A 15,405-nucleotide genomic window follows, 5' to 3' on the forward strand; every position below is an offset into this window, starting at 1 on the left:
GGGACGGCCCACCCGCCAAGGATCTTCTTCCACCCACAAAAGATCTAGAATCACAGCTTTCTATTCATATTAAGATGCTCAGCTGTGGTCAAACTATTCAGTTTTCACTAAAAAGCAGTTCAGATTTTTGTGTATGCATGTGTCCCAAGAACTCAGGTGGGGGGTTTCTGAAGTATAATTAACACGTAACGGATTATTTTTTTTTAAAGATTTTATTTATTTATTTGACAGAGAGAGACAGCCAGCGAGAGAGGGAACACAAGCAGGGGGAGTGGGAGAGGAAGAAGCAGGCTCATAGCAGAGGAGCCTGATGTGGGGCTCGATCCCATAACGCCGGGATCACGCCCTGAGCCGAAGGCAGACGCTTAACGACTGCGCTACCCAGGCGCCCCATATGTGGGTTATTGTAAGTAGTGCTGCAATGGATACGGGGGTGCATGTTTATTTTTTTGCATTAGTGTTTTTGTCGTCTTTAGATAAATACCCAGAAATGGAACTGCCGGATCCAGTCTGGTAGTTCTTCCTTTAATTTTTTGAGGAACGTCCACACCATTTTCCAGGGTGGCTGCGCAAAATTACATTCCCGCCAACAGTGCACGAGGGCTCCACATCCTTACCAAAGTGTGACTCCTTGTCTCTTCGATACCCCCCATTCTAACAGGTGTGAGGTGGTATCTTTGTGGTTTGACCTGCCATTTCCCTGGCGAGTGATGACCCGTTGGCGATCTGCACGTCTTCTTTGGAAAATGCCCATTCAGATACTCTGCCTGCTTTTTAATCAGTCTTTGGGCTTTTTTTCTACGGCCTTGTAGGAGTTCTTTATATAGTTTGGATAGTGACCCTTCATAAGAACTCAGAAATTAGGTTTCACAGGGCAGCTCTTGACATTCCCCAGGTTTTTATGTATGAAAGATAATATCCTGTGGCAGAAGCAGTAAATGTAATTTGCAGAACAACTACTATGTCCTGTAGAACATTCCAGTTTCTCTTTTCTGTCACAACCATGCATTACTCCCTCAGGATTTTTCTCCTTTAAAAGGAAAGCCACACAGACATCTTGTTATTGCTCACAGGCCCTTGATTAGAGGTTTCCATGTTGTCGCAGCCCGAGACCAAACTCTGGAGGGGAAAAAGTGTACTTAGGACAGCTGTAGTCATGGAGCAGTTCACAGGCCCCTCTGAACGGCGCAACAGGTAGTTGCCAGCAGCCTTAGCAACCACCCGAACTAAAACCAGGAGGAAAACACCCCTTCAGAAGGACCAGCGTGTCAGCTGTGACCTCGGAGCAAGGCTGGGCTCCGAGGGAGGCTGACCCATCCTCCTCCTCTTGGCACACAGTTTGGCTCTGAGCTTGCGGGGAGCGGAGCCAAATCGCTCCCAGATCAAACGACGGCAGAGCCCGATGCACATCGCCCGGCCCACAGATGCCCCAGGGTGACTTCCCTTGGGCCGCACCCCTCGGGGACTCCTAACTCTCCTTGCCCACACTGCTGCCTGCCCAAGGCCGGGTTTTGGTAGAGGGAGCCAGGCATGAGCACCGAGCTGTGACGTCTAAGATATCTGGGAGAAACCTATTATTCTAGAAGGAGCATAAAAAACTAGACGGGAACCCAGTTGGTAGAAGAAATGACTGGCTCAGGGGACCCAAAGACCCTTTCTTCAACATTGTGTACTCATGTTTTAGGCCATGAAAATGTAGAGGAACCACTGAGGGAGAGAGGACTTGAGTGGGCGTTGGTGGCGTTCCATTCTCAGCTTCCTGTCCTTGCTCATACTTGGTGAACAGATTCTTACTTTTAGCTTTTTTTTTTTTTTTTTTTTTTGAAGAGACTATAATCAGGTTCCTTCTAAGATCCAGGGGAGCCGATCACTGTGTTGGTAGAAGCTTTTTCTCCCCCCCCCCCCAAAGTAACACATAACTATCACCTCCTATACCATTTTGTTCAGATTTTCTAGTTAACTCCCAGGAAGAGCTTGAATGGCAGCATTCGAAGGTCTGGTTCATGTACATTATGGAAAGTCAGATGATTTTCAAATGAATATGAAACCTTTCTAACAAGTAGGTCTCCCGAACATAATAGTTTTCCCTGGTTCAAGTTTAGGACTAAATGATGAGGAATTGGAGAGGTTCCAGAGGATAGTAATGAAAATGATTAAAGGACTGATGATGAAAGGTTCAAGGAGTTGGGATCACTTAGCCTGGAGAAGAGAAATTGGAGGGGTGATTTAATGGCAATCTTCAAGTACAGTCCGTGGAGGGTTGTTACAAGTATGGCAGCCAGCTGTTCCCCAGCTGCACCGGAGATTGGGAAAGGGAAACCGACTACAATTTCAGCAAGTTAGACCAGGGGTATCAATGGTTCTCAAACCAGTTCAAGAGATGGAAACCCATAAAATACGGGTTTTTAAACTTAGAATATAGTTTTTGCTAAATCAGATACTGACTTATATACTAGCCTCATAAAAGCTTAAAAGAAAATTATGGAATATAAACTGAAAATTGGGAAGATGTTGACTTTCGGGAGATGAGCGGGAGTTAAAACCTACCTCCAGCACAGGGACACCTGGCTTTAGGGAGCCCCGTTTTGAGAATGGATGAGCTCTGACGTCAGAGAAGGGCCCGCACGCCTGCTGACAGCTGGAGCCCACGAGGCTGCTCTGAGGTGCTGGGGAAGAAGAGACTCGCTCCTATCTGAATCCTGGTGACAGTCTTCTTCCCACCGGCCCGCTTTTCTGTCTACACCTTTGAGGCCCACATGGCCTGGCGACAGGCGGAGTCGCCCTTCCACAGCAGGTGCCGGAGAGGGCTGCGTGGCGGCCCCCCGACGTGGCCAGGCCAGCTCGCGCCTGGCCCGTGGATTTGGTTTGCCACCCCCAGCTCCGGAGTATCAGGAACTTCACTCTTTAAAGCAAGGACGTGTTGTTTTAAAATGTTTTATTACAAAGCTTCTTTTAAAAAATGCTCAGCACGTTAACTCAAACTGGAATGACAAACGTTAGATGGCAGTTTGGGGCAAAGGCTGTGCCTTGTTATTTAAAAAAAAAAATGGGTACATCAATGCTCATTTTAACAACTGGCATAAAATCCCACTAATTGGCTAATAAAAACAGATACAAATACAGAACATTTAAAGTAATAACAATTCAAGTGCTGGGCTTTTTACAACAAGGGGGTGAAAAGGAAAGAAATGAAAATTCACTGCAAACCGGCCTGCTGAAAGTATGGGTTAAGGTTTACCGTTAAACAAAGGAGATCAGAAGGAAAATAAAATGAGATAGGACTGCCAACTGCGGCCAACAGGGCGGGTCCGGCTGTTCCATTTATTCAGCTCTATCAAACACCTTACAAAGACGGAGAGGCTACTATTTGTTACAAGTAATTCACAGAGAAGCCACTTGTCCGACAAGATACCGCTCAAAAAGGGCGGCTTCTTTTCGTTTTTTATTTCAAACTTTTCCAGATCTTTGAATTTTACTCAAAAGCTCATAGCTAGCAAAATATACAACAAGAAAGTTTAAACTAAAAAGGGAAAATTTAAAAAATTCAAGTTTAAAAAAAAAGCAAACACAAGATTGATCCTTTTGCACTGTTAAATAAAAGCTTTAGGAGAAAGGAGGAGGGGGAAAAAATGAAGACAGAAACAAAGAGGGATCTCTTCCCCAAAGTCCCCCACCGGGATGCTGATGGCGGATGTGCCCGCTGCCGGCTCCGGCCGCTCCTGGCAGGCGAACGTAGCCAAGTCACTGTCCTTGCCGAAAGGTTACAGGTATGGACGCAAGACGCTCTGGGAAGTGCACGCGGAGAGGAGGGAGGAGCGGCTCGGCCTGCTAGCATTCGCAGGGGCTTTGTACTTCTCGTGGAGGAAACGTTTATGCTTTATGTTGGAACTTGGCTCTTGCAGTAGGTGAAAGGGGGTTTGGCAGTGATTGTCTTTACGGACCAGCGTCTCTAGCATCGACCTCAGGGTGAAGGCGGTGTCAGTTCTCCACTGGGGTCGACTGGGCAAGCCCTGGAGACGGTCTGGGTTTTCAACAAGCTTCCATCTCCAGCAGAGGTCCCGGGGTCGCTGCCTTGGCTTTGCACGTTGGGAAGGAGCTTCGTTTTCCACCTCAAGAAGGAACAAATGAAACGTTGTTAATGTGCCTTTGTCACAGGCCTTCAGCCTCTCCGGCACATAGCACGTGTCTTAAGATCTCTGCATGGAACAGTCCGCTTTGTTGATGTGGTGATGGCTAAAATGGTAGCCCCATGGTGGCCCCAAATCCTTGGACTGTGTTAGAGAGTAAGTCTTAGCTCACTCACAGTTTGCTTTGGTTCCATGCACATGTGTGTGTGCACGGGGACGGGGAACGTGTTTAATCCTCGGGCGCTGAGAACGGGCTTGGCGTGTGCCGAGCAGGGTTAGGGCCGTCGGCTGTCCAGCGACCCGCAGCTATCCTTAGGGTTAACGCAACTACTCTCGACACTGTCCCTCGAGAGGACTGATGGAAACCGTGAAGAATGATCTATGTACGTAGGCTGCTACTGAAAAAAACAGAACGGGAGCAGATCAGCCACAGGATGCTGTCGACTGAGGAGGCCTGCAATGCCCATTCCAATTCCTAGTGTCTGTAAAACGAACCTTTCCCTGTTTAGCAGGGACACACCTGCTACAGCACGGGGGGGGGGGGGGGCGGGATAGAGCCTTCACACAGGAGAATCAAAGAGCCGAGGAGGACCCTACCTTTGCAAGGACAAGGGAGCAAAGCCTGGGCCAGTGCGGAAGGCACCCCGCGGTCTCTATGTACACGTACTTTTGCAGCACAGGTTTGCAAAGGTTTGGTCCCGGCTGCTCTTCAGAAGAGGAATGGCCTTGCGGCCTGGGCTCGGAGCGCCGGGCAGCTGCAGCCGAGCGCTGTGATCAGAGCGGACTGCTTGGACTGCTTGCCGAGGGAGCCAGAGGTCGTGTGCTGGGATCCCTCCCCGCCCCAGCTGCGGGCTGCCTCTTGGGCGTGAGCCGAGGACCGCGGCCCCCACGCTCTAGCAGGCCAGCGCCTCTGGGGACAGCACCACGCACCTCTGGCTCTCCAAGCTGTCCTGTCCTTCCCTCCCGCTTTCCTGAACTGAGCAGTCACGTGATCACTAGACCAACCTGCCTGTCCAGAGTGGCGGTTTACTGCACGGATACTGTGCGCGTCCCTGGGAAGGATCTCTGCATCTCTTAATAAAGCCATTTCTTCCTACAGCCTCCCGTCTTCCCACTGTTATTTCATTATTTCGGCGTCCTCTTACAAATCCTAATAGCATGACTAGGATTAAAATAAATTGGCAAAGAATTTGTCTATCACACAAGACAGACCAAACGTGGTTGCTTCTTTAAAATACAGGACCATCAGGGCCAACCAAGGCTCACCTCCAAATGGGAAAACTGGGGGCCTTACAGAGTTGCTTTAGAGATATAAAACAGGTCAAATCAAAATTCTTTTCAAGAAACCACAGGCATGAGGCTCCGGAGACTGGAGACTTCCCACATCTAAGGCTTCACTGGGGGGCTGTGGCCGGGCCGGGCCAGGCGAGCCCCAGCGCAGCCCAACCCACCAGTGAGGTCGGTGCAATCAAAGGGCAATTAGGACTCCCGCTTCAAAGGCAGCACAGCGAGGCCCGGCTTACACATGGGAAGGCTTGGGCTCCCTCTGCCAGCAGTCACTGCGTGGCCCAGTCATAGAGGGGTTTGGAGGTGGCATAAGACACCCCCGCTGCCACCCGCCCCTACCATCCAGCTGCAACCTGTGAAGTTCTCTTGGACCAAGCTCCAACCTTGACAAAAATATTCCACCAGCCAAATGGAACCTGGAACTCAAATGGGCAGAGTCACCTATGAAGAGCCCAAGCAGTAAAGGGGAAGCTGAAGACGACTTCACGAATGGATCTGTTTCTGGGAGGAAATCAGCACTAACTCCGAGGCATTAGCAATGTCTAGGCCTTGATGCCAAAGTAGTGAAGGGAGGGCAGGGGGAGATTCCTTCTCAGTAAGCTCAAATGTAAGATGCTACTGGAAGCTGTGTGCTTCACCAGTCCCGTCCTGGGGGTCCACAGCCCAGCCCCGCTGCCCCAGGCTGTCCCCCCGCAGGAGAGGCCAAGGAAACAAACCCTTTAGTCAGGCCGAGCTGGAGGAGAGGAGCGTCAGCCCAAGCTGTCTGGGCCGAGCTGGGGGCAGCCGAGCTGGCCTGTAGGAACAACAGGGCAGACCCTACCCCACCCCCTGTATATCAAGGGATCTCCTTTCCTTGTTCAGAAATGCTGAGGAACCCAAAAAGATGGGCTGGAATTCTAGATCCTTCTTTCCTCCCCTCCCAAATGTTACTAGTAAGGAGCAAGAACTTTAAAACGTTTTTAGTTATTACATGAAATTTGAGGAGAGAATATCAGAGGTCAGTTTTGCAAGAGGTGAACAGAGGTAGACTTTAATTGCAGAAGCTGCCTCAGAGCAGCGGCCGCACACCTCACGCCAGCTCCTGGCCTGGGGCAAACTGACAGCGGCCTGCTCCTCCAGGGCGTGAACTCTCCTGTTGCACAACGTCGTGTCTGGGAAGGGGAGAGGCGCGGACTGCTAGAGCGCGACGCCAGCAGGCCCGAGCCCATCTGGCCCTGGCAGCGCAGAGGACACGGAGGCACGGGGTCATTAAATGATCGGTCCAAGGTGGCCCCTAGAGAGTACCCATGCCTCCTGCCTCCCCGCGGGTCACAGCCTCATGACTGTGCTCGTCACTTGGAGGTGGCCTTGTCTGCAGGCTGGTGAGGGAGAAGGGAGAAAAGCCACGGCCGCTGAGCCCTGACGTGCCAGGCGCTAGGACACATACCAGGCACACGCAGTGTCACGTCATCACAACGGCTCCCTGAATTCCTGCCTGTTCACAGATAAGGAAATCGGGGGCCGTGTGAGGTTCAACAACCGGCCTAAGGTCACCCAACCTATGGATGGCAGGATTCGCTTTTCAGCCCTAACATATGTTCTCTGTGCCATATCCTGGAGCTGAATTATCATTCACTTTCTTCTTCTCTCCTGCCTACCTTCCAACCATCCGTCCATCCCCAGTCCACAACCCTGCGGAGGTGGTCCGCACGGAGACCACTGCCCACCCCAAGACACTCCGCCCTGCTAGAAAGCAGGACGCTAAAGAGAACAAGAGGCGTAAGAAGTTAACTCTGAAATTTCAATCTCCTCTGAGATGGAAAGTAGAGCCTACAAAAGCCAACTCCAGCTCCCTGTAAGCGAACACTGCCCGGGTTTTGGAGAAAGGGGAATGATAATGCATGGTGAGCGAGGCTGGCACGGAGTGTCCTTCCTGCAGCTGAGGTCGGCCCCAGTCCCAGCGTCGGAGGCCAGTCTGCCTGCCACAAGGTCTGAAGCGGGCCGATTCCCAGAGCCCGGAGGAAGGGGTTGGAGGAAGGGATCAGTGCAAGGAGGGGTGTTTGGGCCCGTGCTTGATCTAGATTCTAGAGACGGAGGCAGGGGTACTGAATCCATGCGGTTGCCTCCCCTGGGTTATTCAAAGTGAGTTCTCCCTGAAAGCCGACTTCGGCGATGTTGAGAGCCCTCTGAGGCGATGTTGAGAGCCATAACTAACTTGCTCTAGGGGGATATCTAGCCTCTAGTTACTGTGATCCATTCCCCTTTGTGCCTCCTCTGGGGGCAGGTCCACCAGAGCCTTGCTACTTCTGGAAACAATACAGAACTATCTTGAAGAAGGGGTGGAGTAAGAGAGCCTCAAAACTTCATTTTAGTTCTGTCAACTGAAGTGCTTCAGTAAGACAGTAACTACGTAGGCCCACCTTATCCGCCCATCTCCAAATTCTTTATCCAATTCACATTTCTCTAAGTTCTCCCACACCACAAAGATGCTTTCACCTTCTAAACATGAAGCAACAGGAGCAGCCCATCCTTGCTTTTCTTTTCAAACCCAGATTTTCCCTGTTAAACACCTGTGCGTGTGTGCATGTGTCTGGGTGTCTCAGCACAGGGGGTACGGGGAGGCCCAGCACGTTGTAGGCTCAGAGTGGAGCTCGGAGGACAGCTCGGGGCTGGGGCTGAACACCGGCTCCCTCGGACTACCAGGGCCATCTTACTCAAGGTACTGGAATCTACCAAACCCCAGGTTCATTATCTGCAAAATGGAAATAATAAGTTCCCACCCCTCGTAAAGTGTGTCGAGGGGAAAAAAGGAGATCACGTGTGTGGTGAGTGGCCAAGTGTCCGGGACCCGAAGGGCATAAAGGTTGGTTACTGCAGCTGGAGACTGGGCGTTACAGACAGACCCAGGTGTGTGACCCTGCTGCACACAGCCACATGGCCTGGGACGAGTTCCTGGTGTTTTCTCACCCGGCCTACAGGCCAGAGCTCTACCCTGCCCAGGGCGGCCCCCAGAGCAGCACGAGGTACCCCGGGCAGATCACCCAGGACACGGTATGTGGTCCAGAAATGTCCGTTCCCCTTCGGCTGCTCCAACCTCAACATGTTTGAGGTAGCAAGCACGATTCATGCTATTTATAGTACTGCTGGTGGAAAATTAAGACCAGTAGAGAATTCTGCAAAATCTCTTATGAAACAGAGTATCTCCAGCAACGCAGTTGAGAAAAGTAATCCCAAAAGGGCAGCAAAAATTTGTTATATTTTTGAAGAACATACCTAAAATTGTAGAAAGTTTCAGGCTAGTATGAATTACAAACTTAAGCAAAAAGGTGAGCAGTACTGTCCCACTGAAATGCTCTCACTTCCCTCTCATTCTGCCAAAAAGAACAAAGCTCACGGACGGCGTAAAGCAGGATCAACTCAGTTCTAAAGACGGAGGAGAAGAAAGCAAAAAAGCCTCAAGCTAGCACAGTGCTATCAAGACATTCACGCACAGTCCGGCACATCTGACCCTTCCTTAGGAGAGCCTCTCCCTACCTACCAGCTCAGAGCCCATTTGCTTTTAACTTACAAATTATGCAAATAAGCTTCTTTTCCTGGTTCCTGAACCTACAGAGCAGACCAGAGGGACGTGTTACTTTAGGGGAGGGCAGAGTCCCTGACTGTAACGAAGACACAGAAATTATAAAGAGCGGATTTCTTAAAATTCCCCGTTACGTGGGGTCATTTAGCACGGTGGCAAACAGCACCCATTCCCTGTTAGCCAGACGCTCTGTAGAGAAACAGCACGAAATAGCAAGACTTACTTAATCTGCATGTACTCTGTTGAAAGAGATGGAGGTTGCACTCAAGAGTTAAACAGATGACATGTTTTCATACTTAAAGAAGTAAACCTAGAGTTCTCTGGGAAACCATTATCCAGAAGGGCTCATTTCCTCAACAGTTCCAGATGGCTCACTGAGAAAAACATTCTTTTTAAACCAAATTTGTCCAAAATAATTTTCTTATTCTATAAACTGTTCTTAAGTGCATTGATCTTAATTCAATTTCATGCTCTTTCATGACAATACTAAATAGTGCACGTCTCAAGAGGGTTTAAACGAGCCTCTCCCTCTTATTGTTAATGGCGCACGGTCAGCCTTCGTAGCTAAGGGTCCAATGCCCGGTTTCAGTTTCCCAAGGCAACTTAAACACAATTCTAGCTCTTCTGACCATTAAAGAGGGGAAAGGAAGTGACAGGAAGGACACTGCAGCACAGGAGAGATTTTACGAGCTTTCACCTGTGTCTTCACTAAGGCACGGTGGCCAGAGACCGTCGCCCTGTCTGCTGCTCTAACAGGCCCCAGCCGGCTGCTTCCTGGTGAGCAGTAGCAGACACCTGTTGGGCTGCTCCCTAGCTCCCCTCTTGACTGTCCCCACTCCAATACGCCCACAATGAGAGTGATGTGTCCCAGTAGCGATTTTGTACGGCACGACCGTCCCGTGGCCACAGCTGATTATGGGCTAAGGCCAAAGTGTGACCCATGCTGGGCTGACCGGAGTCCCTTCTCTGGAATTTGAATCCTCTCTTTGGGACACTGACACAAACAATGTGTAAGCTTGGGAGTTCTGGATATGTGGCTCAAAAAACTGAGAAAGTCAGTCTACAGAAGGGAGAAGGACGCAATTTTGGGGGACAGATGTAAGAACAGGAAAAGGCCATCTTCCAGTCCTCTCCTGGGGCCATGTGCACTGTTGTCTTTGGTCCCACAAGATGCTCCCATATCCTGAAAGTGGACTTCCCCATTCTCCTTACTCCAACAGGGGCTGTCTCTTCTTGCCATCAAAGGCTCCCGTCATATGAGTCAGTGTAAAGTGTCTGGAGAATAGTTAGAATTTGAAAACCTGCATTCCACACACCAGTTAGTCTAGCCACAGTGTCATCATGCCGCCATTGCTCTCTTCAGGACAACATGCCCCAGCCTGCCCTTCCTGCCAGACGTCTGGATTTTCCTTCCTGAATGTTCTTACTACAGGGTTCCTAGTAAGAGACGTCGTAATCAAGTGTCATTGCCTTGTGAATCCTCTACAAGGTTTCTACAAATCTGTGACACATTTAGCAAGAATTTGTGGACAAACCTACAAGGAAGGAAGTCACGAGAAGGCCACTGCCTCCGACAGAGAAGGTGCCATGCGGGAGCCTCTCCTGGGCCGCCAAGATCTCCATCTCCTAGGACAGCAACCTGCCAACCCTGACAAGACAAATGCCACACCAGTGGCCGCTTGGCAAAATGTCAGGCGGGAGGTCTTCCGCGCCCCCCCTTGCTGGGCCGGGCCTGCTGCAGGGGAGCATGGGGCCAGCGTGAGCAGGGTGCCGTCTGGGGCCCAGCCATGCCCTGCCACTGCCGCTGTGTCCTACGGGGGTCTTCCCGATCCGACGGCCACCCGCCTCCAGGCCTTCGGCTCCCTTCCTCAGAGCCCGTAACCCCTGCATGTCTCCTGCTTGTTCAGTGACAATTCTAAGTGCTTGACAGACTTGGTGCCTAAGCATGTGAGAAAGAGAAGAAATATGGAAAGCAGGATGTCATTTTTTCACTTTCCCATTTTCAAAGCCTTAATTTTACTTTGAGACTTGGACAAGGCTAAGATTCCTCTGTTTCTGACCTCAGTATTTTGTAAGAGCTGGACGGGTCAACCAGAAGCAGATACCTGGAGGCTTACTGATACCTAATGACTACATCCGCTCTTGTGGCACAGAATTCAGAGCAACGAAGAGGCAGACGCAGCGACCTCACCAGGGTGAACATCAAAAACCGTATGAAACGTTCTTCTCAGTGAGACCACCGAACACAGCCCGCTCCCTGACTCCAACAGGGCACGCGTTCTGGAAGACCTTCTTCAGGCCTCAGTCCCCTGGACAGTGCTCAAGGCGGCCCCAGGTCCCCAGCTCTGAATGAAGAGCTCCTCGGGCTCCCCAGCGTCACCCTTGAACGGGAAGTCAGAGTTTTTAGAAGATGTAAATCCAAGCACTGACAACCGACTGCATCCTGTACTGCCCTGGAAGTGACCCCTCCCACGCACCTCCTGGCCCCGGGGAAGTAAAGGCTGGAGTAAAAAACACATTTTTCTCAGTTTATCAAGTAGACAAGTAGCGCTTACCCCAAAGTCAAACACCTATGTTTTTGCAAGTATGTTTGTATGTGGGTGCCTGTGTGTATAACTAAAGGTTTGTATTTTAGGTAGCTCGTTCTTTCTTTTAAACTGGCTCATTGATGTTATATAATCAAAAGAAATATGTTGAGAGACCATAAAGATATCTTTTCAGTCTATGTAATTTTAAGATGGGATTTTTGTATTTGTTTTGTTTAAGTAAATATCAACAAGCCAGTTATGTTTTTAAGTTATACACTTGGGAGTGATAATTCTCTCCAGCTTTTCAAAAACTCTACTTCTTTGCTGCTTTAACTCCTTATAAATCTTGGTTAAGTCAAGAAGAAAGGAAAGTTCAGTGTTTGCTGACGATCTCGGACTTCTGACAAACTCTTGAGATGTTACATATTCCAAATAAACTTCTACTGAGACACTGGAAACTCCCAGCAACTTGATCACTGTTCTATCAAACCCAAGAATTCCCGTCATGACTAGACAGCTCAAGTGTTACTTACTCCAGGAAGCCTTCCTTGATCTCATTCTGATTAGGTACTTCTATTTGAACATAATGCATCCCTCTGCTTTATAGCATAAAATGTACTATTTTATAATTACCTATTTTTATGTCTTTATCTTCTTAAATTGCACGCTGCTCCAGGACAAGTCCATGGACAGAGTGCACTGAGCAAGTGCCCCCAAAGCCTCGTGCAGTTCCTGACTTGCATACGGTTCCCACGGATGTTTGAAGAACCAAGAGAGAAATGACTGGCATTCACAATAGTGGCCTTCCAGGCGGACACCGAAAATGTGTGCGGGCTCTTTCCCCAGGGCCCCGGGCTTCCAGCATTCCGACAGGTGACAAGTTAGTCCTAAAAGCTAAGGATGAACTTGGCTTTCTTGAAAGACCGCACAGCTTGGGAATCTCTAACCTTTAACCGGGAAGAATGTCTTTTACGGAGCCCATTTCTGACGCTCCAAAAGTTGGTGCGGAGTGCTGAGACGAGGCAATGCTCGTTTGTTCCAACCGGACTTCACCAGAGTGGGTATGTTTATGAGCATGGGGGAGAGACGTACGGAGAGACAGGACCACTGCGCGGTGTACGAGGAACTGTTACGCGCTAGTTTCTATGTTCGGCTGCATGAGGCACCTGCAGTGGTATTTCCCACCCAAAAAATGAAAGCATTAGATGAAACATGTATCTTTTAAGGAGCAGAAATGCAAGTTTTTGGAGGGTGTTTTTGTTCGCCGAGGAGAGCCTTTCCTTATCAAGTGGGGGTTATTTTCCTTACTGTGACTCGTCCTACACTAGTTCAGAGGAATGAGAATTCTCTAGCCTTTGTGCTACGTGCATGGCCGTCTGAGCTCAAAGAGCTAATGCAAGAGGACTTTTCTCTTAGGACACCAAGACAGTGTTAGGTTTCATTGTGTACGCAGAGAAATAAACCCTCTCACACAATCTCTTTATGTTGGGGTCACGGTATCTTCCCCTCTGGGCATGAGGTTCCATTGGCTCCAGCTCCCGGAGGAGGAGATCGGGAGGGATTTCGCTAATACTCAGCCACTCCCTCCAGAACCGAAACCAGTCGTGGGAGATTCCACTCCCCGCTGTTGGCAGGGTCAGCTCTAATCGAACATTTCATCTGTGGCTGGCTCGTCTCTAAGGCGAAGCCAGCACTAGTGTGGCTGCAGTCTGGCAAACAAGGAACCGTATGCTCACAGCGGTGGAGAATCCAATCCCCAAACCAGAGGCAGTGCTTCCGAGGCGCCTGTGCCGGCGGGGAGAAGGGGCGGCAGGAGACGATCTATACTGGAACTGAAGAACAGCCACACTGTCCACATGTCATTTTCCAGATCATACCGGTGCTTGCATAGTTCTACGGAACCACTCGCAGAACGAGGACCACAGATCAGTAAATACAAAAGAGACCTGAGTCTCTCTGACGACACTGGGAGGCAGTGCAGACCACGGAAGAGCTAAGCAGCCCAGGAAGTCGGCGCAGACAGCGGGGATCTCAGAGGCCTCAGCACCCAGCTCTTTCACTGCGCGAGGGACCTGAGGTCTCCCGGTTTTAAAGGACCTACCCCAGGCCACGCGTGGTTGGGGAGGGCGGGGAGAGACACCCGAGAGCCTGTGTGGCCTTGTTCCCAGTCTAAGCGCTTTCTGCAGCACAATGCTCCGCTCCCCACGTCTTTCACTGTCTGTCGTTTCTCTGCCGCCTCTCTGTTCCAGAAACATACACAGAATACTCTGTTTTTCAGGGATAACCGGCCGCTACCGATACCACTTTCTCAGAAGGGCCTTTCCTGACCACCCCACCTAAAGCCGACCCCCAAGTCAGCCCCTGTTCTGTTCTTATTACCGCACTCACGCTGTCCTGTTTATGTAGTGACCGCCCGCGGCCAGGTTACCGCCACAACGGCAGAGACTTGCCAGGCCTCACTCGGCACGGCATTTCCAGGTCCTATGACGCGGTCTGGCATCTGTCAGGTGCTCAGTAAGTGCCGGACAGATGCGACAATCAACTACCCTATGCACAGAAGTTCCTGAATTCCCAACACGAAGGGGAGGGGAGACGTCAAGAACCACTCCTAATTCACGGGACGTTGTATGAATGCAGATCAGAGCTCCTCTCCCAGTTCTTATCGGAGGGCTGCCAGTGCTGCTCTCTGAACGGCGGCCAGGGACTTCAAAGGCTGCAGCATCGGCGCAGCCACGGCAGCGAGAGAAGCACTACAGACTCTGATAGAGTGAAGGACACCAACCAACTGGGGCAGCTGTTGAGACCGGGGCGGGGGGGCAGGGAGCACAGGGCGAGACACTTTGTCTTTCTGGGATAGGGTAGAAGGAACACCTTGACTTTCAGGAAAAACTAAGTGACAAAGCACAATGACAGCTGTGACATTAAAAAAAGATGTTTGAGATACGTTATAGGAAAAAATACACTTCGCCTAACCTAGTCTAAAACACTACATAACATTGCTCATTAAGAACACAAAACCAAATGCCAGACTCTGAAGGACAGAAACATGTTTCTGCGTGATCTTTAACGGAAATAGTGCTAAAGATTCTGGAGCAAACAGAAGACAGAGTAAATCAACGGATGTCGGTCCTAAGCATGCTGCACTTGTGAGGGTTTTCCACGGAGACGCAGAGCACGCACCAGCTGCTGTCCATACCTAAGCGTTCAGTAATTAAAAGGACATTCTTTAAAAAAAAAGAATGCAAGAATCAAATACATAAGCATGTGTACACGCTTGCTACTAGAATTACTTCTGCGATGCAGGGCCTGTGACTGTCCCCTCTGTGTTCCTAATGACCCAGCCAGGAGGCCAGCTCAGAAGAGGTCCTCCATTAGTAGCCATTAAATTGCATTAAACATGGACACCATCTGTGATACCAGCTTTCAGGTATCTTGTCGGTCATCTGCATGAAGGGAGGGTCCTCTTGTCGCCAGAGAAAAGGCTGCCACTCAGTTTAGAAGAGTTTTGATATCATAAAATTATAATGATGGCATTTTGAAGAACTTGGGCAATCTGAATAAAGATCAGGAAAGTGTCACAGACGAGAGGGCAACTAGGTCTCAGGGAGGGGCGGAGGGAAGAAGGCAGGCATATGTCACACAAATGACCGTAGGTGGTGGGTGTCGCTCCCGTTTCACAGCTGAGGAAAGCGACGAGTGAAAAGCTCAGGCAAACAGCTGACTGAAAATTCCTAACTATCTGGTACCAAAGTGTCTACAGGCTTCTCTGGGAAAGTCCACTGACATTTCAGCACCAAAATGAAGTTGTAAAATATTAGGCAGGGTTGTCTGGTTCCAGCTAAGAACGGAATAAATGATGCAGGCTATGCTGTCTGCCGAGAAACACCGCAGACCTAGCCTAGCC

General features: G+C 50.0%; 1 protein-coding gene across 6 annotated transcripts in view; it reads right to left on the reverse strand.

Annotated features, from left to right (window-relative positions):
* Window positions 1–2,918: 2,918 nt before the first annotated feature.
* The window catches only part of LEF1 (lymphoid enhancer binding factor 1), a 117,480-nt gene continuing 104,993 nt past the window's right edge, over window positions 2,919–15,405 (reverse strand). For 4 of the 6 annotated variants that reach the window (XM_045799195.2, XM_045799197.2, XM_045799196.2 and 1 more), the window contains one exon: window positions 2,919–4,109. In XM_045799195.2, coding sequence (XP_045655151.1) covers window positions 4,030–4,109 — 80 coding nt within the window. In that variant the 3' untranslated portion in view covers window positions 2,919–4,029. The other 2 variants (XM_087866387.1, XM_087866386.1) reach the window with 2 other exon arrangements.

Source organism: Ursus americanus, chromosome 13 (assembly GCF_024610735.1).
Source record: "Ursus americanus isolate L20-20 chromosome 13, mUrsAme1.1.p, whole genome shotgun sequence".
Taxonomy (NCBI): Eukaryota; Metazoa; Chordata; class Mammalia; order Carnivora; family Ursidae; genus Ursus; species Ursus americanus.